At 32.9% G+C, this 22,857-nt stretch overlaps 1 protein-coding gene across 5 annotated transcripts in view; it reads left to right on the top strand.

Annotated features, from left to right (window-relative positions):
• Positions 1-22,857, top strand: part of ITPRID2 (ITPR interacting domain containing 2) — a 47,933-nt gene that overhangs the window by 5,757 nt on the left and 19,319 nt on the right. For 4 of the 5 annotated variants that reach the window (XM_021006385.2, XM_021006386.2, XM_021006384.2 and 1 more), the window contains exons 5-10: positions 1,621-1,660; positions 1,756-1,854; positions 3,930-4,138; positions 4,846-5,537; positions 17,595-17,667; positions 18,807-18,898. In XM_021006385.2, coding sequence (XP_020862044.1) covers positions 1,621-1,660; positions 1,756-1,854; positions 3,930-4,138; positions 4,846-5,537; positions 17,595-17,667; positions 18,807-18,898 — 1,205 coding nt within the window. The remainder of the gene's footprint in view (positions 1-1,620; positions 1,661-1,755; positions 1,855-3,929; positions 4,139-4,845; positions 5,538-17,594; positions 17,668-18,806; positions 18,899-22,857) is intronic. The other variant, XM_021006383.2, reaches the window with a different exon arrangement.

Genomic DNA, 22,857 nt, shown 5'->3' with positions numbered 1-22,857 from the left:
ATGAAATAAGCTAAGATCATGCTGGTAGCTGCTATCTGTCATTGATTGACTACTGTTTTTGTGTTTTTTTTTATTTTCTCCCTCTCCCTGCCCCTCCCTTCAAAAGATTATAGAACAAGGACGAATGGAACACATACTATAGTTAGGATTTGTTAGAAATTAACAATATGGAAACCAGTCATTTACTGTATTAGTTGTTTTAATAGTATGCTAATGCCACAATTTTCAAATTGGTTCTTTGTTTTGAGAGCAAAACTTACTAGATTAAAAAACAATTTGGGTGTTTTAGGAGTAAATGCTTATTTTAGTGGAGAAGTTAAAGTTGTTTTTAAGTTTTATAGCTCTCCTTTTGCATTTTTTCAGGTCAAATATCACATTGCTAGCAGCTATCATTATTATGTAATTACTTTTATGCTGCTTACTTGAGGATAAAGACAATTATTCATAGTTTTAAATTGTTCTAAGGTTATAAAAACTATTAAACTCATCTATGTAAGTAATACTTTTAATCTTTGGTTGATTTAAAATAATCTACCTAGGCTGGTGTAGCTTGAACTGTAAAGAGTGAGAACTGTAGAATAATTTCTAAAGATGTTATTTGGGTTATTTTTGTCAGTATGTTCTGAAGTACTAATTTTTTCAGTGAACTTGAGTTTATTGATTACCTCTCAGCACATTAAAAGTTATATAAAAAATCCTTTGTAAAAATACATATTATTATTGAGAACGACCATGTTTGCCACTGGTTTTAGCAATTTCTCAGAATTGAATGATTTCATAAGGACCCAAAGTTATATATTTTTTTAAAATTTAACTCTTGTTCTCTTCATGCAAATATTTCCTTGGTTATATTAATAACGAATAGCTGGACCAGAAATGGAAAATGAATAGTTAGCTGAAATGCATATTGCTAAGCATTATGTTTTATTAACTGTCTTATTTTGCATGTGTGTAAAAATTTAAGAAACATGTAAAATAGCTGTTTAATGGATGTTTGGTGAATTGAATCATATATGATCATTTTTTTCTTATTGTGAAATAAAAGAGTTTTAGATTAAAAAGGAAATGTGCTGTCAGAATCAATAGGACATATATATATATATACATATATATGTATATATATGTATATATATATATATAAATGTGTTATATAGTAAAAGTTGGTTGCTTTAAGTGGGTAACTTTTTAGCCTTTAAGAAAAGGTATATTAGAAATATAAATGTTTTAGATTATACAAAGTAATGAGGGCTAGACATCCCCTCCTCCCCCTTTTTAGGCATTGTTTTTTATTTCTATTGTCTACAGTTTCTAATTAGCCCATTGGGTCTATTTCTAATATGTGCTGTATAACCATGTTCATTTGTTCCAAATAATTATGTAAAGGAATTCAGTTTGTAGGGATTTTTCCTTCTTATTTCAAACACTAAAATGGAAGACATAAGAAATATATGACTCTCATCTTATCTCTGCCTTATACCTAATGGTATGCAGATTGCTAGCCAAGGTGGGAATTTGGAATCTAGGGCACTTATGATCCTGTGGCTAATTTACTTTCATATGTACTATATCATAGTAATCATGACTAGTAAACAATTTTATGCACTTTTTTCCTCTCTGCAGCTAACCAACTGCATGAAGGTGATGCTCAAACTGAACCCTGGTATGTATTTTGTTTGGCTTTCTCTTATTAAAACAATTTATCAGTAAAAGACATTATGAAAAGTAAAGTTTCATGTAGTTTGTTTATATTCACAGCAGTAGTGTCTTGGCTAAGGAAAGACGACTTCAGTTTCATCAGAAGGGGAGAAGTATGAATTCTACTGGCTCTGGAAAAAGTAGTGGAACAGTATCAAGGTAACTCAGTTATTTTAAAATCATGTGGAATTAAATTGTGTCACAGGTGTCCTCCCCTCCTGTATTGTCTTCCTAATATAACCAAATCAAATTCAAAATATTTCATTTTCTAGTGTCAGCAGACATTTATTTATTTTATTTTTTTGGTGAGGCCTAGGGTTAAGTGTCTTGCCCAGGGTCACACAGCTGTGAGTGTTATGTGTCTGAGGCTGGATTTGAACTGAGGTACCCCAGGGCAAGTGCTTTATCCACTGTGCCACCAGCAACAATGACAACAAAAATAACACCTGTGGCACACTGGTTGAACTGAGTTCTGAAGATTGGTTAACCTAGTTGACAGGGTAAAGCAGGGGTTCTTAGCTTTTTTGTGTTTGTCATGGACTGCTTTGGCAGTCTAGTGAGGCCTATGAACCCTTTCTCAGAATAAGTTTTATATAATTGAAGACCATGCTAAATTTCAGTTAGAATTTAAGTTTACAGACTCCTTGAAATCTATCCAAGGAGTCTTTGACAATTGTGGACCTTGGATTAAGCCCTGGTATACAGGGAAGTAGGAATTAACTTTACTAATTTGCTGAACCTTGAACCAAACCCACATAATAATTTTAAAAATTAAACTAAACTGAAATTCTGCTAACCACACACAGTTCTCATGAACCAGTTTGAATTAGAATAAAAGCTATATACTTTCTAAAATAAACTCTTAAACTGGAATTTTACATACTCTCTGATAGCTTTGGTCTTTGTTTTCAAATTTGTTATTCTTTCTTCCCTGTTGTTCACAAAAACAAACCCCAGAATCTGAAGTAGTTTTAGAAAGAAATTTATTTGATCGTTTGGGGGGTAAGGGTAGACAGAGCATGTCCAGAGTGAAAGAGCAAGTGAGCAAGCAAGCTGGAAAGATGGGGTGGTTCCTCCTCCCTTGGTTCTAAAAGGTTTGTATTATGTAGGATTTTGGCAAGTATACCTCCACATGAATCACATGTACATGTGTTCAATTAAGCAATTTTTGCCCAGAGGACAACTTGAAAGCAGGGTAGATTGAGATGGATATTAGAAAACAGAAACATTCAGTAAAATTTGGGCAAAACCAAAACAGCTCCTGAGTGTGGTAACCTAAAACTAGAATACTTTGGGTGGATCCAGAGCCTAGGGGAATGCAAGATACCATGTAGCCATCTCTAACATTCCTAGAAAGTTACTGGGGTCAGGCAGCATTCTAGGTGCAGATCACATAAAGCTGGATTTAAACAGTATAATAATTTTTCTGAACAACATAATAAATCATTTTCCCCATAGACCTTCAAAGGTGCTATCTTGGATTGCCAGTGGGAGCAGAGTGGAGGGATGATATGTGTTTCATTGAACTACCTTTTTTTATTATATCCTGTTGTGCATATCTCACTGCTTCCATTGCCTGAGCTGAATTGCTTAAAGGATTCAGGCCCCACCCTATCTTACTATATTTGTCCATTGCTATCTGTAGTGTCTCACTAGAATAAATGACCAAACCTGAGGGACAGCAAAAAAAGCTCTACATCTCTTGGCACCAGAGTACTTTAAGTTTCATAGGCTATTTTTATTTCCTTCCTAATGAAGAAATTTCTTCTATAACTTTACTTTCACTTTACTTACTCAAAACTTCCCTTCCCACCTTGGGGGGTGTGGGGCTGTGGGGAGAGCAGAAAAGGAATTCTACTGCATTTCATTAGTGGAAATCCACTAAAATGGTAAAGTCTGTAAGGTAAGGATTGATTCATATAGAATTGTGTTGATTGGTTATTTTTTAGGGGTATTTAGTCAACTTCCTAACAAATTCCTTGACCGTTTGTTATATAGTATTCAATATCAAGGACAATGCATGCTTAAAAACTTATGAACACCAAAATAGATAATGGCTTAAAGAGAGAATAGCTACAGGAAACATTTATTTTTATTTTATTGTACTTTTTATTTTTAAATCTTAGGAAAACAGGGACAGATTATATTAGTTTTTAATTTGTATATCAAGTCAGTTTGAGATTTTTGTCTTGGCATTTTGTTTTATTTAACTTCTTCCTCCCCCCCACCCCAAGTGTTTCAGAACTGCTAGAACTTTATGAAGAAGATCCTGAAGAAATTCTTTACAATCTTGGATTTGGACGAGATGAACCAGATATTGCTTCTAAAATTCCATCAAGATTTTTTAATTCATCATCATTTGCCAGAGGGATAGATATCAAAGTATTTTTAAGTGCTCAAATGCAGCGGATGGAAGTAGAAAACCCAAATTTTGCTTTAACAAGTAAGTTTTTTTTTAATGGAACAAGTTATGATTTAGCAATCACAGTAAATAGTTGTCTAATTTTCTGAACATCCTCATTCTTCAGAAATAGTACTACACATGCACTTTAATGAAATGTTACCTTTATATTTAAAATCATAAATAATGGTTTGAGTAACTTTTTATTATCTCTAATAAAAAATGAGTAGTCTAACTTAGATTCCTATAATTAATTTACAAAACTCATTCTGTATATGTCTCTCAAAAATAAGGTATACTTACAACCTGTATCGCTAGTACTAAGAATAATTTACTTGCAAGAAACTTGAACAGTTGTACCTCAAATTCATCTGTCATGTTTTAGTTCTGGAAATAAGAGGTAGGAGAGAGGGGCCATTGTAATCATTAGATGAAATCATAATCTAAAATTTCAGCAGTTTTCCTTAATCATTTAAACTCATTGTCTTTGTGTTTCCTTATGTATTCTCTGAATATTTGATAGGAAAATAAAAATCTGCCAGGTGTACCCCACATACACTCTGTTGCCATTTTATATTTACTTTGTTTTGTCATGTCAAAAACTGATAAGTTCTGTCTTTGTGCTAATACATTCTATTCATAAAGGTACAAGTAGAAGTTATATAAAACTCAAAAGAAGAAAGGATTGAGAGTTTTTCTTATTTAATATAACATGTCACAAATTTAAATTTATTTTTGTCTTCATGTAGGTCGTTTTCGTCAAATTGAAGTGCTTACTACTGTGGCCAATGCTTTTTCTTCTTTATATTCTCAAGTCTCTGGGACTCCATTGCAGAGAATTGGTAGTATGTCTTCTGTGATGTCTAACAAGGAGACAGATGCCCCTCCACCTTTAACTCGAAGTAACACTGCAAGTCGATTAATGAAAACACTATCAAAACTGAACTTGTGTGGGAATCAGCAAGCAGGAGAAAGTACCCCATCCCCAACTGCTGAAAAGGGAAAAATTTCAAGTGTTCCATGGACTGAAGAAAATGGCATTAAAAGTGATCAGAAATCACCTAAAAATGTAAAAAAGAAAGATAGTTCACCTTTGTTGGCCACAGTGAAAGAAGAGGTATCTGGTAATCCAACAAACATTACAGGCAGTGTTAACATTGAAAAATTTTCTGATGAAGTAAATAGTAACTTAAGCCAAGGAACAGATGATCAGAATAAGGAATCCCAAAGTCATGAAATTAGACAAGGTGAACAATCTGGCATTATAGACTCTAATTTCAGTAGTGACTTCAACATCTCCAGCAATAGAGAGATAGAAAGCAGCAGTGAGCTGAATAATGTACATACATCCACACCAGATAAAGAACCATGTGTACCAATACCAAACCCATCAATAAAAAATATAATGATATCGCAAAAGGACTCCTTTGAGATGGAAGAGGTAAGTAGAATAATACTGGAGCTGTGTTCAAGTAAAGTGCAGTTTGTTTTTTTTTAATCAGTCGTTAATCCTTCTAATTCATATGAACCAAAGAGTTTATAAAATGAAATTTATCTGATAAATGAAAAAAAAATTAAACCTTTCAGGTTTTGACAGTGTTGGTGTTAAAAAGAAATTATCTTATTCATAAGTAAAATAAAGACTGTTTGCTGATGTAGGTGTGATTTTACGTACACACATGTATATATGTATTAGTATGAATGAAGAACTTGTAAACAGGTTTTGTTGGAGGTATGGGGAAACAACGTGAACATAGTGAGCATTTGGAAAAAAGGTAAAGTATATATACAAAAGGAGAGACAATAGGCATTCAAACATATATTGGTGGCACAGTGGATAGAGCACCAACCTTGGAGTCAGGAGGACCTGAGTTCAAATCCAGCCTTAAACACTTGACACTTACTAGGTGTATGACCCTGGGCAAGTCATTTAACCCTGATTGCCTCACCAAAAAAAAGAAGAAAAAAAATTTTACTTTACAGTACTGACTAGGGTTAATTATGTATCTAGAATAGCAGAATTGGATATGACTAAAAGATTAATTTGATCTGATTTGATAAAGCTTAGATGAGCTTGCTTTAAACAGTAAGAACTAGTAACCTCTAAGTTACTGATAGAATATAAATTCTTGAGAGTAGAAGCTGTTTATTTTTGTCTTTGTATTCCTAGCACAATGCCTCAAGTGTAGTAGCATTAATAAGTGCTTGTTGATTAATGATTTCTTGCTCTTTGAAAAGCTTTATTGATGGATCATGCAGAGTGATCTGCAGTAATCAAAAATTTGGTATCATCTAATTTTCTTGCATTTATGTAGGTCCCTCCATTTCTACTAGCTAGCCTTCCAAAAGATTGTAACTTACTCTGATTTTACAAATTTTGTGTGTATGTGTGTATATGGGGGTGGGGGGATTATCTAATTTCTACCTTCTGAAATTTAATATCAAGTTCTAATTTATCCTTGAACTAGAATTCTTTTGAAAAAGAAATTCCATCCTGCTTTGATCAATACTTTTTAAAAATTAATGATTTGTTACCCATATTAAAATAGTCTTTAAAATACAATGTTCATCTGCTAAGATTTGGATATACTGTTTCCTTTACAATAATTTGATGGCGTACTAAAACCAGTGTACAGACTATTTGCAGTAATTTGTTTCTTTTAGTCTCCTGTCACAAAGTAACATAGAACCTTAAACATTGGCAGTGGTATTTTTTTTTACATCTTTAATTCTTTTAAATTGCAGATGTCTTCTTTATCCTATAAGTATCAATGCTATGTGATAAACACTCTGAACTTGGAACTCTGAGGTCTTACAGTGTAATATCCATTGCTGGGCCAGAGGGAGGAATGTGCATTCTTAGTAATCAAGTGAAATTGCCAGTCCCAGTCTCTTCTCTGAGCTTTAGTCCTATAGCTTCAATCACATATTAGACATTTTACACTGAATGTCTGAATTAAACATTTCAGACTTTGAGACATCTTAAATTTGTTATCTTTCACTCTAAACCCTCCCCTCTAGCAAATGTAAATGTTTTTGTCCAAGGCATTATCATCCTTCCAAAGTCTCTGCTTTATAATCTTGCTTATCCTTGATTCTTCATCCTCCCTCAGTTCACATTTCTAATCAGTTGCCAAATCTTGCTTGTTTCCACCTTCCCTTCCCAACATCTCTTCTATTCAACCCCTTTTCTTTACTCATGCAGCTACCACTTTAGTTCAGGTCTTTATCACCTCTTGTTTAGATTGAAACAGTCTAATGGTGTCCTTGACTCAAGTCTCTCACCACTGTAGTCCATGCTGCACACTGCTGCTAAAGTTATTTTCCGTAAGCTCAGTTCTGACATTCAGTTCCCTACTTAACCAATTCCAGTGGCTTCATATCTCTGCTAGAATAAAATCAGAACTTCTGTGTTTACAGCGTAGCCCCAGCCTTTTCAGCTTTATTACATCTTCTCTGCTCTGTGATCTAGCCAGACTGTTCTTTCTGGTTCCTCACTAATGACATCCCTTTTCCATCCCTTTGCATTTCCCATCCTCCATACTTGGCATGCATTCCCTCTTTACCTCTGCTTCATAGAGCACCTTTCTTCCTTTATGATGTAGCTTAGGCACCATCTTATTCATAAAGCCTTTTCTGATAATCCCTTCCTGCCCTTGACCCCAACTCCTAATAACCTCCCTCCCAAAAACTACCTTGTAATTTATCTACTATATGTGTTGTGCATATATATTTATTAAATATATATACATATATATAAAAATATATATTTATCCTGTAAAGATTTTTATATGTGCTTGTCTAGAATGTAAGCTCATTGTGAGTAGGGAGTATTTTATTCTTTGTGCTTTTATCTTTAGTACCTTAGTATAAAATCTGGCACATGGTAGGCACTTAATAAATACTTGTCCATTTTTTGTAATGGGCATATATGAACAACCATCTTTCTGAAGCAACTTTTCTTCCAATTAAATTGGAAGGAAATTGAAATTAGAAAACAAAACTGAAGAAATATACTTAGATTTGAATCTTAATAAACAGGGGCATCAAGAAGAGAGCTCTAAGATAACCAGTATTCCAAATAGGACTTAATCAGCTTTCTTAATATTAATTGTGAAGTTTCTAACTACAGCATATCTGAGCAAGGGAAGTATCAGAGGTGATATTCAAACTGGGTTGGCTAGGCTTCAGTGTCTTTTTCTATCTGTTGCAACATGGTGGTCTTCAAGACCTTTTTCTAGATATCAGGTGATCCTAATTTGGGTCTCAATCAGATAATGGGAACTTAAGGCCATAAGTAGTGTGTTGCTAATTGTCTTTTTTCCCCTTCTTTTTGATTTTTGAAAGCGGAAAAGTTCACCTCAATCCAGAATTTTAGGGTTGGCTCCTAGATAAAAAACAATGTACCATCATAGTGCAGTAGACTTGTAGATAGGATTCCTGGGTTTTTATGTTGCCTTAGGTACTTGTTGTGTGACTTTGGACATATCACTTAACCTTTCAGAGCCTGTGTCTTCACCTGTAAACTGGGAATTAACTTGTACAACTTACCTTATAAGGTTGCTGTGACTAAGCACTTTGCAAGCCTTAAAAGCACTATATAAATATATTTGTAGTTGCCATTCTATGTAAAATTGTCAAAAAGCCAAAATAACTCTAGATTATAACATTAGATATTTTGGTAAGATCTGAAGGAATTGGAAAACTTCCTTTTCTTCAAAGTACATACATATATATATGTATATATAAACCTTGATTTGTTTAGATTAAATTGAATGTTTCATAAGCACATTTGAAATATGGAGAATTAAAGGGGAGAACATCTTTGTTATTCAGGTTCATTGAAATATAGATTTAAAATGACTAGCACTATATTTTCAAACTCCACACCCTCTCCCCACCCCCTTGGGATCCTTAAAGAAGGTTTATTAAACAATGGATAAAGACGGGAAGCGTGTTACTTTATTTCCTTTTCTCCTGCTTAGATTTGGGGCATATTGACAGAAATGAGAACAATCGTACTAAAGCAACTTTTAGATCTCAATGAACATGCGTTGTAACTTTTTGCAGTCTCTTTCCTTTGAATTTTGAGTTCTGTTGGGAACTTACTTCCTGTGAAGACAGCCAGTAAGTATGAGTAAGAGTTCTTTCAAAAGAGTCTTTTTTCAGTAAATCAGCTCTCTTTAGTAGTTTAGCTGAACATCAGTTAGTCAGTACCAGAGGAGGGAAAAGAGGCTTTTGGGTTGGTAGGTAAGGCATTAAGTTCTAAAAGTGACATTGTGCCAGGAGGAGAGGAATACTACCAGGGTCAGAGGTGAAAAGCTTTGGCAGCAAGAAGTCTGGCTTTTGAGAACCTGGCCATGAGAGCAAAGAGATACTATATATTAAATGGATAAAGAGCCAAGAAGCTGGGAAGACTAATCCAGGTGTGTAAAAATGCAATTGTTTGCCACATTTAAAATAGCCAAATACCATGTCTCAATTTAGATGCCAGTTTGTTTACATTGAAGTATTTTCCAAACTATTCAAAATTTTATTTACTTTTTCAAACTTACAAAATCAGAAATTTGTTTGGTTTTTCTATTCATAATGACAAAATTACATATGGCTTCCTTTGTTCTCTGTAGACAATTATGAGTATGTTACTACAGCAATGTACTTTTCAAAGCAACAGAACAGTAATATAAGTGACTGATTGAGATCTAAATTGAAAATTACGCTACATCAGCAATGCCTCTTTGACAAGTTAGGAATACATTCTCTCTCACAGAGTTACCATTATGTAACATGAACTAACTGATCATGCATTTCTAGAGAGATTTGTTTTGTTTCACTTACCTCTGCAAGAAGTTTCTATGTGATATTTTCCTTATATCCAACTGATTTGCCCAGGGCCAAAGAATTAATATGCGAGTGTGCTGCTGATGACATAGCTATTGGCCATATATGTGGATTTGTGACCCTTTCATTTGTAAAATATGTCCAATATATATTTGTGTGCTCTAAGTGAAGTTGCTACTGTTTATAGATTTAGCTGACATTCGTTTTTTTGATTCTTCCCCTCCTAAACTTCAGAACTTTTTTTGCCAAAATTAGTGCACTCAAACTGATTTTTAGACTTGTGTTTAAATCCCAGTTGCTTTATCATATGTTCTTTTGTGCTTGACTACAGTACATGTGAACAGAACAATGTTCATAATTATTTTGCTCTTGCAGCATAACTAATTGTATATTTTGCTTTCTTATCTAGATTGTAAATTTTCTTAGGACAAAGAAGGACTGATCTTTTTTAAAAATAAGATGTTCTGCACAGTGATAATTTAGTAAATATTGTTAAATTAATAAGTTTGAATGTTTTGAGCTAAGCTCCCTGCCCTCCCACTTTCTTATTCTTTGTAGAAATAGTATGTCTGTGTATAACTGAAATATGTATATATAAGTTAAAATTTATAGATAATTATAGGATATTTTAGAGTTTGATGTGACCTCCTCATATCATCCATTTCCATATCCCAATCTTCACATGTGAAAAAAACACGCTAAGTGAGTTCACAGAAATCATGTTGCTAGTTAATGGCAGAGGCAGAACTAGAATCCAACACTCTGGCTCCCAATTCAGTTGATGTTTTTTCCACTACTCTCATACTACCTTCTTGGTGTATAATATAGTAAGATTTTCTTTTGGATTTTTTGGTACAAATCTAAATTGATTCAGTTTGTTAAAATATGCAGCCTTGGTTTTATTTATTTATCTATATTTGTTTTTTGAGGACATGCGGTATGGTATGGAGGGTAGAAAGCCGACCTCAAAGCCAAGAAGACCTGGGTTAATTCCTCCCTCTTACTGCATATTAATTCTTTGACTGTAGGCAAATCATTTAAATCCTCAATGCTTTGGGGCAGAGAAGATGCAAACCTTCCCCTCATCACTGAAGTCAGATGTTCAGTCCTTATTTCCTATAATTTTCCAGTAAAATACATTTTCTTTTTATTAAAGATTCCTGATAAAGACCAAATTTAGAGTTAAAATATCCACCTGTTGATAGCTGCTATGTAAAAGAAGATCAGGAGTGTTCTAGAATATAAAATTAATACTATTAAAATCAGGGCACAATTTTGATAAATAATAGAACAATCAGTGTTTTTACCATTTTTCTGGAATACCACTTTAGAATATTCTTAAGTTGTTTATCTTTTACTGTGATGCATATATAATCTTGGAGAAATTTTTTTTAAGAGAGCGGAATTTGGTCATTTTTAAAGTAACACAAATATGTTCTGTATATCTTAGGAATTTCTAATTCCAGAATGTTGAAGACAACAGGAATTCATCTTTCCTACTGAAAGCCTTTAGAAAGGTTCAAAATGAATAAAGAATACTTCTCTGGGCATCTTTAAGGGATTGAAAATGTTTATTAGGAAAGGGGTGTTACCATGGTCTTATGATAGTTTGGTCCATTTGAGATTTAAACATTTTCCTTTGCCAAAAAAAAAAAAAAATATATATATATATATATATATATGTATGTATGTAATGTATATATGTATGTATGTAATATATATATGTATATATGTATGTATGTATGACACAAATGTTCTATTTTGGTAGTCCATAGAGCAAAATATTTTAAGTTTAGTCATTGTTCTGAGTCTATATTCCTGACTCCGCTGCAATGATTATTAAAAATGTCTAATTTAGGAAGTAGAAAATAGTGATTAAGATTTTAGCTGCTTATCTAAGTAAAGTAAGACAACTATCAAGCTGTCTTGTCAGAAAAGGAAAGGAACAGTTGAAATTTAAGGAAACTGTTGATCAAAGGATCATGGAATAAACTAGAAGTGGTTTGATTATAATCTTGATGGCTTAAATTTTTTTCTTTAAGAAGATAGGAAATTGGTCAGTTATAAAATAATAACACAGCTATGTGGCCAAACTGCATTTGGGAAATCGCAATTTTTTTTTAATGATTCCAAGTTAGTGCTAGGTAACACTAGTATTTTTCTGATGACAACATGCAGAACAACTAAAGAATTGATTCTGCAGGTCATCCAAAGGGCAGCAGAGAGATGCATAGAGAGCGTGAGAAGTCTATAATATGTTACTAATGAAAATTGTGCAGGAAAGTGGTGCAAAATACAGTATCCAAAAATACATGTAACCAGAAAAGAAGATGGATAGGCTGGTCCCAATAGATAGTCTTTGTTCCATTGGCATCCATGAAATGTAAAGGAATCTACAGGATGTCATACAGTGGTCTATGTGTACCTTCCTATGAAGGATTTATAAAACTCAGGAACAAGATGAAAACAGGGTGAAAGTCATGGTTGTATTGCATTCTCAACCCAGTCCTAGTGGAGGGAATACATACATTTTTCAGAATCTGTCATGGCACTATCAAATTATGCTAAAAATAGTGAAAAGAATTTTTTTAAACTTCCCAGGTTTGTAGATTTTATATTTTTATTCTTTCAGTCTTCCTAGTTCAGCCATTTCCCCTGCAAAACCTTTGAAATAAGCATAAGATCAGAGCTCATATTAGAAGTCATTGATGGAAATGGCAGTTGATGCCCACATTTTTGGTCCAATTCTTCCACATTCTCTCTCTGCCACTAATAGTATCAGAGAATCATAGAATATTAGAGCTGAATTAGACCTTAGAAGTCATCTAGTCCAGTTTGCCTGTTTTGTAGACAGAGACTCTTGAAACTAGAAAATCATGTGACTTGCTTAAGGAGTGATAACTAAGAAATGGCAGAATTGGGACTTTAACTTGCATCTTCTGACTTTAAGTTCAAGATAGTTTTTACTAAATTTAAATTTTGACATTGAGCAGAGTCACTTTCACAGGATCATAGAATTAGATCTAGAAGGGATTTATAGGTTACTTGGTACCATGCCCTCATTTTAGAAATAAGGAAACTGAGGCCCAAGAAGCTGATTAACTTGTTCAAGGTCACACATCTGATAGGTGGGAGTGACAATATTTGAATTCAGGTGCTTCCACATTGAAGCACTTTCTCCATTGTGTACCATGTTTTCTCTCACTTTTACCTTTTTAACCTTAGTTTTCATATATAAAACAAAAGGGTTTATGTCATTTTATATATAAAATATACACAGTGTGTATATGTTTTATGTGTGCACATATTGTGTGTGTATATGCATATATGCTTTTCATATATAAAATGAGAGGGTTAGATTAGATCATAGGATTAAAGATTTAGAATTGAAGGGGACCTAAAAGACAATTCACTACAGCCTCCTTATTTTATGTATAAAGAATCTGAGTTCAAGTGATTTGCCCAAATAACAAGAATAGATTACATTTATGTAGTGTTTTGATTTCCAGATTCCTTGTAGCTCTATGAATCCAATTTATTTTGGGATTGAACATTAAGGTTAAAAGAGGAATTTGATGTTAAAAATGGATGTGAATTTTTTCAAATCATAATAAAAAACAACCCTTAAAAATGTAATGTACAAACATTTCAAATAGGCCTTTATTAACTATAGTTGTTGTTTTTCTCTGTAGGAGTATTACATTGAAACCTGACATTGTACTTTGGATCACCTTTTTGGTTAAACTCTTGACTGAAGTTGTTTGATAGTTTATGAAGGCCCTAGAAGGGTAACCAATCAAATTATGCAGATAGTGAATAGTGTTACATAAATGTTCCAGTGTTTTTGTAATCATTTTGTCAATGAACAGAATCAATATTAACTGTAAAACTGGAAGGAAAAAAAAACATTTACGTGTATTTGGTTGTATTATTTTTTACTTCATTCCATTGTAGTTTCTGGTACATTTTACAGAGTACATTATTATGGCATAAGTACACATATTTTTTTGAAGAAATAAAGTTAATACACAGTACCATATGTAAAAAAAAATTGTTAGTACATTTTTTTCCAGAGATTTTAATGAGCTTTTGATCCAAAGTTGTGACAAGTACTATATCCACAATTGTCATCATTTACCTTATCTGTTAAGAGAGAGGTCTTAATAAACCATGACTAAAAAAGCAAATTAAAACCAGAGGAGCCAATTTTTGCTGGTGATAAAATTTTTTCCAAAAGCCAGAAAAGACTTCAGTAATATATATATCCATTCCATATCATTTTTTGCTTAATGTGGTAGCACATGTTGCATAAAATTATGACATTTTAAATATTTTTTGCTCTGTTTTAATAAGTTACTAAATGTTTTTAAAATTTGTGATGTTTGTAAATATTTAATTTAGAAGAATAATTCTTTTAATATTTATAGAATCTGTAAGAAGGGGAGGAATTTAATAGGTATCTATTTCAAATATTGTCTATTGATGATGTTTTATTTACAGCATTTTATTTGAGGTAATGCATTGTTTAGAGATTCAGTTATTCTGTTTTATGACAGATTGCAAATAGAAGGATACTATCTAGCATTTACTGAGGACCTTACAGTTTGCAAAATGCATTTATGTAATTGAAAAACCGAAACTTTATAGTTTAGTAAATTGTAATGTTAAGTTGAAAGCTGAGGTTCCTGGCACATTTTTCTTGTGATAATAGTGCTGAGTTAAAATTACTTAAAGTGAATGTTTCAAAAACAAAAAGTCTAGACTTGAATACAACCTAATAATAGATCTTTTGTTGAGTATGAAAATAAAATGCATTTTGTTGGCTTTTGAATTAAACAAAGCCTTTCCTGTTGAACTTTTTCCTATGTGCGGTTTTGGGGGGGAAAAACCAGTTATATAACACTGCGAATTTTATGTATTTACAAAAGTTCAATCTATTTTTCACATTTCTGTAATTGAAAATGTTATTTGGAGTTGATAGTTTCAAACAATAATGTCCTCCAAATATTTTAGATGATCATAAACTGTTGTAGATAAGACTCTGAGGGAATAAAGTGTCATGAATTTTTAGATATGTGTAATAACATCTTTGCCTGGTACAATCCTGTAGAAATGAATTTGTCGGTTTTTCAATATAGAGCCAGTTGAGCAAGTCATCTTGCCTCTATAAGCTTTGGTTTCTTCACTGTAAAAGGATAGGTAATAGGTTGATAATTTCTTTAGGTCCTTCCAGCTCTTGACATTCTGTGTTTCTGTATTTTGATGAAGCTGTTGTAAACCTTCTTGGTGTACGTATATATCATTAAATTATATCATGCTACTAATCAACTTTATGTTTAATGACATGATGGCTTTTTAGATAGTGTTGTTAAGATTTAGATTTAAATATGCCATTCTTATATCTAATATGTATAATAATGTACAATATTTAATATGTACAATTTAATATGTACAATATTTAATATGTACATTCTCAGAAGCATTCTGTGGTTTAGAACTGCAGACTTAATATATATTAAGAGGCTCCCACCTACTGTTTGGAATATACACATGTGTATGTTTCCTGTTTTATCAACCTTTTTGAAATTTGCTGTACTATTTCCATTTAAATTTTACAGGATAGGGCCACTGAGATTAAATATCCTTAAATAATGAAATTAGTGTTGAAATTATTACTTAAATGAATGTTCTCTCTATTTTAAAGATATTTGGTTTTATAAATAATCCAACAAAAAGACTTAAGCATATCTTATAGCTAGATTTGTATAGTTTTTAAGACCTTATAGTGGGGGGCAGCTAAGTGGCGCAGTGGATAGAGCACTAGCCATGAAGTCAGGAAGACCTGAGTTAAAATCCAGCCTCAGACCAAACACTTGATACTTACTAGCTGTGTGACCCTGGGCAAGTCATTTAACCCCAATTGCCTAAGGAGGAAAAAAGAAAACAACCTTATAGTGACAAAAGTTTTAATTAGGTATTATATTCAACTGATGTTTTATTTAGTTCTTTAATGTTATTTTCCTCCATAACTGTCTAAATATCAAAATATAACACTAAGTATATACATTCTAAGGTCTATATTGTTAAAATTTTTCATAGTATGTGTGTGGGAGAGGGTGGGCATCAAGTCTCATTATCAGAGGGGAAGAAATTTAACCTTATTTTGTCACCTTTGTACCTCAGCTACCTGTCTACTACTGTTTTGATGAGATTTTTTTTAATCTTATTGGAATATGTTTAGTAATTGTAGAAAACTGTAGATGTAAATTGAACAGGCTAGTAGGGGCCATGGTCAGTATTTGGAAAGGGTACCAGGGTACCTGAATGTACCTGAATGAATGCATGCATGCATTAATATGCGTACATACAGCATCATAGGTTTGATAAGAGATCCATCAAAGTATGCTAGAAGGCCCCTTTTCACAGGTTCTTGGTGTGAGGACAGAACTGGAACTAGATGGCAGTTGCTGATAATTTAAAACTTGTACTCTCCAGATGTTTAAACTGACCATAAATTGTAATGTAAAACAAAGGAATCTAACTAGCCTTTTTTTGGGAGGGACGAGGCAATTGGGGTTAAGTGACTTGCCTAGGGTCACACAGCTAGTAAGGGTTAAGTATCTGAGGCTGAATTTGAACTCAGTTCCTCCTGATTCCATAGCTGGTCCCCTATCCACTGTGCCACCTAACTGCCCCTGAGACTTTTTTTAATAATACTTTTTTTAGAAATACTTTTATTTACTGCTAGAAGGTACTATTCCTCATGATACATAATTACTTAATCTGTGATAACTCAAGTCCCAATAAACTTTGAGAGGACAGTAAGGGTAGAGTTACCATTTCTACACTTTACCTAGAGGCATATACACCATGTCTAGTTTCTAACTGGATACTCCCAGAAAAGGAAGTTAGGGACAAAATAAGCGGCTTGCCCCTGCAGCATTTTTTCCTAGGCAGCTAGGTGGCACAGAGGATAGGACCTCTGAGTCGGGAAGACCTGAGTTCAAATGCAGCCTCAGACACTTAGTAGCTGTGTGACCTTGGGTAAATCATGTTACCATTGTCTGCCTCAGTTTTCTCAACTGGAAAAGTAAGGATGATAATAATAACACCTATGTCCCAGAGCTGTTAGGAGATAATACTTGTAAAACACTTAACAGGGTGATTGGCACATAGCAGATACTTAGTATTTCTTCTCATCCCTAGGATTGCTTCTACTTAACAGAAGTTTTACTTTTAAAAAGAGACTTTGTCATAAGATTCTGTGTTCTGTTTAATATTGATTTTTTCATCATTAAATACAATTGTTTATATGTTCAGTTATTTTTATTTGATGGCTTATGACACTAGAAACTATTATTTTGTTTTGTAGTAATTAACTGCACAATTGTTTAATTATTAAATTGAATTATCAGGGATTCCAGCAACTAAAAGATGAACTTTGTTTCATCTCTTTTAAAATATAACAGCAGCTTTGATGGATTGATTTGTGGTTTCATTCTCATAGGTCACTTTCTCCAGCCCTTGGCAACCCATCCATAAATGTTATTGGACTTTTTTTACTTAAATTAGCTTATGTCCTGTTGCTGTTAAGCATCTATTCTCATTATTTGCCGTAGAACATTCTGACTCTTAATGATTTGAATCTCTTCCATAGGTTCAAAGTACAGAGGGAGAAGCACCACATGTTTCAGCCACTTGCCAGCTGGGTCTTACCAAATTAAAAAGAGGTAATCAGATGTTATAGCTATTTGTTCCTTGGGGCTACTGCCAAAATGTCAACCGATTTGGAAATGGAATTTTATGTGATTGTCAGCATCAGGAATATATGTATGAGAATATATGATGAAAATCAAGAACTAATGTGTATTTGTTACATTATTGTTTAGAAGATGATCTTTTTTTGTGTTAGTAATGAAATTCTTAAGCTCCTTCTCTTTTCTTTTCCATGTCATATTCATTTCTTTTTTCTGGTTAGGCATTAGATTTTACCACCATGGGAAGGTAGGGATCAGAGTGGTAAGGCTATTAACTACCATCTGCATTTTTAGAACTTGAAAATATGATGGTATTCTGCACTCCTTATTTGTTAAAATGTCAAGTAGGGCCCCTTGTTTAGAAAATACAGAGCCTTGCCTAACACACAACCAGTAGTTAATTAACTTGGTTAAAATCTCTTCAAACCACTGTTACAAGGTGATTGGCACTGAAGCCTTTCTCCCATCCCTATTTATAAATCATTAGCCCATTATAAAGTACCTTTGATTTTGAGGCCTCTTACATTTGCTTTTGAGAATGTAGCTAAAGCAAAATTGCCAGCTCTTTTTAAGCCTCAAAAACAGTGATACTTGCAATAAAGGAAGTGGCTAATAAAGAGGTGGGAATCTTTTCTTAAAAATCATTATACAAAATTTATAACCAGTTTTTCACTATGTTAAGATTCACACAGACTTTTCTGTGAAGACAGTTACTATCCCATTTCTCTCCCCTTTCTCTGCTGGAGTTTTTGTGGTTCATTGAGCCCGTAAGTATACTTACATAATTAGGATTTTCTTTTTTGTATGTAGTTTAGAATTACTTTTCATTTCAGCTGATTCTTCTTTAAGAATATAAATCAACATAAAGCTTATTCCTAATAGTAACATTTGAAAGGATTTCTGACTTGTGTCAGTGATAAATATTTTAATGTAACAGGCATGTGAGCCCCTTAAGGTTTAGTATTCAATGGAAAATCTAGATGAGCTTTTAACTTTTGAAAATATTTTATATAGCTCAGAACAAAACTTATGCTCAGTAATATTAGTATAAAATTATATTTCTGTAACAATGTCTGAATTAAAGATTTTCATAAGCATTTTTTTTTTGGTAGATCAGCTATTGCGTACTGCAAGTCAGCATTCTGATAGCAGTGGTTTTGCTGAAGATTCTTCTACAGATTGCCTTTCACTTAATCACCTTCAGGTAAGAAGTTTATAATTCAGTGGTTATCATGATACACTTTCTTCATTCTAAACAAAATATGCCACTACAATTTTTCTGTTTAGGACCTGGTCCCATCTGGTAACTTCTCCTATTGTAACTTAACATTGAGGCCATAATTCCTTCTGGCATTTAGATAAACTTATTTACCCAACCATCTGCATACTGACTCTTAAGTTTTCATTTTTTAAAAACTCCTGTTTTGGTAATCATTTAAACTCTCTGTCTGAACTTTATAAGTTCTTCATTTTTGTTTTGGGACTTCTAGAAAGCCAAGATTATTTCAATAGTTTACCTTCTAACAACTAAGTTATATATTTTGTATTATGTTTCCTATCCTAATTGTGTTTTTTGAGTATTGGTAGTGTTTTTTTTTCCTTAATGAATCATTTCAGGCCCTCAACAATTCTCATTAGGCACTATATTTTGTATACTAAATGTCATACTGCTTTCTATGATATAAGACTTGAAATGTTCACAAAAAGATAGTATCTTTCCTCATGGAACTAATGGCCTGGTTAGGAGTACATAGTGTGTATTCATTAAAAAACTTAAATCATCTTCAAAAATATCGGTGACTGAAAATTAATTTATTGATAACAGTAAAATAAACTTGGAGGATATAAGGATCAACAGGAAAGGGGAAACATTAAAGAATAATCAGAATGGGATGGAATGAGTCAGGAAAACCTTCCTTAGCTAATTTTGGATCCATATATTTAGAGGGAGGGCAGCAGGGAGAAAATAAATAGAAAAATGGGATGAATGGTCAGAAACATAAAGGTGGCAAGTATATAAAGGATGAAAAATAAGACTGTTTAATTGGAATTGTAGAGAATCTGTGTTGTGAATTAGTTATAATAGTGACAAAATATGAAATGGGAAGGTATAGAAAATATTGGAGCACTGAAGAACAGATAGAAGAAATGAAGTTTATTATTTTAAACATTACTATAGAATATTTACCTGGAAAAGCATAATTGAAAATGGTGTTTGAGAAACATTACTAGAAATAGTTGTGTGTAGGATGGATTGGAAAAGGAAGTTAGAGGTTCACATATAAGCAAAGGAAGAAGCCTGGTTCAAGAGAAAGAATGCTGAACATTAAAGACAGACTTGGGTAAAGTTCTAATCGGACTTTTGCTGTTGCTGTATGATGTTAGACAAGTTAGTTCTCTTTAGGAAAAGGGTTCTTAACCTTTTTTATGCCATTGCATCTTTGGTGGTCTGGAGCAATATGTGTGCCTTCTCAGAATGTAAGGGTTGCAAAGGAAAACAATTATATTGGAATATAATTATTAAAGTTTTTTTTAAGTCAAATTCATGACCAAAGGGTTATACATACCCTTTGACCCAGCAATAGCACTATTAGGTCTGAAATGGAAGAGGACCTATACATGCAAAAATATCTATGGCAGCTCTTTTTTTGTGGTGGCAAAGAATTGGAAATTGAAGGGATGCCCATCAATTAGGGAATGGTTGAACAAGTTGTGGTATATGATTGTGATTGAATGCCATTGTGCTATAAGAAATGACAGATATTTGGTTTCAGAAAAACCTGGAAAGATTTACATGAACTGATGCAAAGTGGAATGAGCAGAATCTGGAGAATATTGTACACAGTAACAGCAATAGTGTACAGTGATCGACTATAAATGACCTGACTATTCTTAGCGATACAGAGATGTAAAACAGTTTTGAAGGACTTAAATGAAAAATGCTATCCACCTCCAGAGAAAGAACTGATGGAGGCTGAATGTAAATCAAAGCGTGCTATTTTTTTTTCATATTTTTTTCAGGGGGAGGGCAGTCTGTTTTCTTTTGCAACATTACTAATATGGAAATACGCTTTGCATGACTGCACATGTATAACCTATATCAAAATACTTGCTGTTTTAGGTAGGGGGGAAGGGAGGGAGGGAAAGAATTTAGAGCTCAAAATTTTTAAAAAATGTTAAAAAATGAGTTTATATGGAATTGGAAAAAAATAAAAGATTAAAAAAATAAAGTTCAAGGGTCCTCAGTTAAGAACCACTTTGAAGCACTCCCTAATTTTACCTTTCTACTCTCCAGATTCCCAGCCAAAAGTGATTATCTCCCATACCTCAGAAATTATTAAAACACTACCTAGATCTCTTCTTAAACTTTGCTCTGTTTTATTTTGTATTATATTCATTTGTTTTATGTTGTATCTTCCTACTTACAACCAAATTTTGAGTTCCTTGAGAATACAGACTCTATGTGATTTTTCAACTTTCTGTCTCTCACTTCCTAGTGCAGTACCTTATAGCTATGCTACAGAACTACAGGAACTGGATGGAGTCCAAAGAACTGGGTTTTAATCCTTGGTCTGTCAGGATTAGTAGTACTTTAATGTCTCTAAGTATATATTTTTCCTACTTAGGTTTCTTCCTTTCCATATGTCCCTAACCTTTAACTTTCTTTTCAATTCATCTGATACAATTATTTCTAACAATCTTTCTCACACACTATTTTCAGTTATACTTTTCTAGGTTAAAAAAACTCTACGTAAGTAATGTTTAAAGTAACAAACTCTATTCTGCTATCTTCTACATAATTCTCCAGCATTTTATGTACCTTCCCATCTCATTTTTTGTACCTATACTCCTACTTAATTTGTAACACAAATCTTCCACCGTTTCAGCTAAGCAAAATTGTTCTCCATCCTTTATACACGTGCCCACCTGTGTGCTTCTGACCATTCCATTTTTCCATCTACCTCCTGAGGTATTTTGATTATATACTTAAAGTATATTTTCATCTGCAAAATGCAGATAATTCATTTCTTCATTACTTTTTCTCTTTATAGAGCTGGTTTTAGGGTCAAATAAGATTATGAATGGAAAATATTTCATAAATCATAAAATGCTGTATTAATGCCAACTATTATTATATTCAATTCAGCAAGCTTTATTAACTACTTTCTACATACCAGACAGTGTGGTAGGTCTCAGGGTTACAAATACAAAGAATGAAACAGTCCATATTCTTAAGCTGCTCACGTTCTAATGGGAGAGAAAACAAACAAATATACAAGGTATCCCAAAAGTCTTAGAGCAATTTATGCTTTAATTATTCAGTTTAAACAGTTTAAACTGCATTAAGACTTTAGGAACACTGTGTGTGTGTGTGTGTGTGTGTGTGTGTGTGTGTGTGTGTCTGTGTCTGTGTGTAATATAAGGGTATTAAATACAAAGAAAAATAAAATGTAGTTTGTTTTGAATATGTTGAATGATAAATCGAAGGCATCCCAGTGAAAATGTCCAGTTGGCAGTATGGTGAAGCTCGGGAGAAAGACTAGGGCTGTATATACAGATCTGTGAATCCTCAGCATAGAGTAATCTTGCATGTACATTGTAAACTGACTCCTTGCTTTTTGAAAATCTTTTTTCATATCAGAATCTCATTCCTAGTTATGAATTTTATTAATCTTTTTAATGTTGACATTCTTTTTTACTTGTTAAAAGTTGCTATTTTGGGTGGATTCAAACACTAGTATAATTACATAATTTCTCAGAACATAATGCATGTGCATTTCTATGAACCGTTACTTTATTATATATTGCAAAATCTTTATAACTTTAATTTTGGGTTTTAAACATTTTGCTTGGTACTTATCAATACTAATTTTAGATTAGTATAGGAGATATCTAATTTGGGGGAAAAACTTATTTTATCCCATGAAGTTGATATGTTGTCCTCAAATGTTAAAATATGTATAGGCCTGTGTAGATGTATGCATATTGGAAAAGTACAAAAAGTAATAATTGTTATAAAATTAGAAATATGAAATTTCTTAATACTGGTGATTTTATGTGAGCTAGTATTATGATTTCATGGGGCTTTTTTTTTAAAGCCACAATGAGTCAGTGTCCATTATAAATGTCTTTACAAAGTTATGACAAGATGCCAAAATAGAG

Source organism: Phascolarctos cinereus, unplaced genomic scaffold (genome assembly GCF_003287225.1).
Source record: "Phascolarctos cinereus isolate Bilbo 61053 unplaced genomic scaffold, phaCin_HiC Scaffold_726;HRSCAF=1367, whole genome shotgun sequence".
NCBI lineage: Eukaryota > Metazoa > Chordata > Mammalia > Diprotodontia > Phascolarctidae > Phascolarctos > Phascolarctos cinereus.
This window is presented reverse-complemented; position numbering and strand designations above follow the sequence as displayed.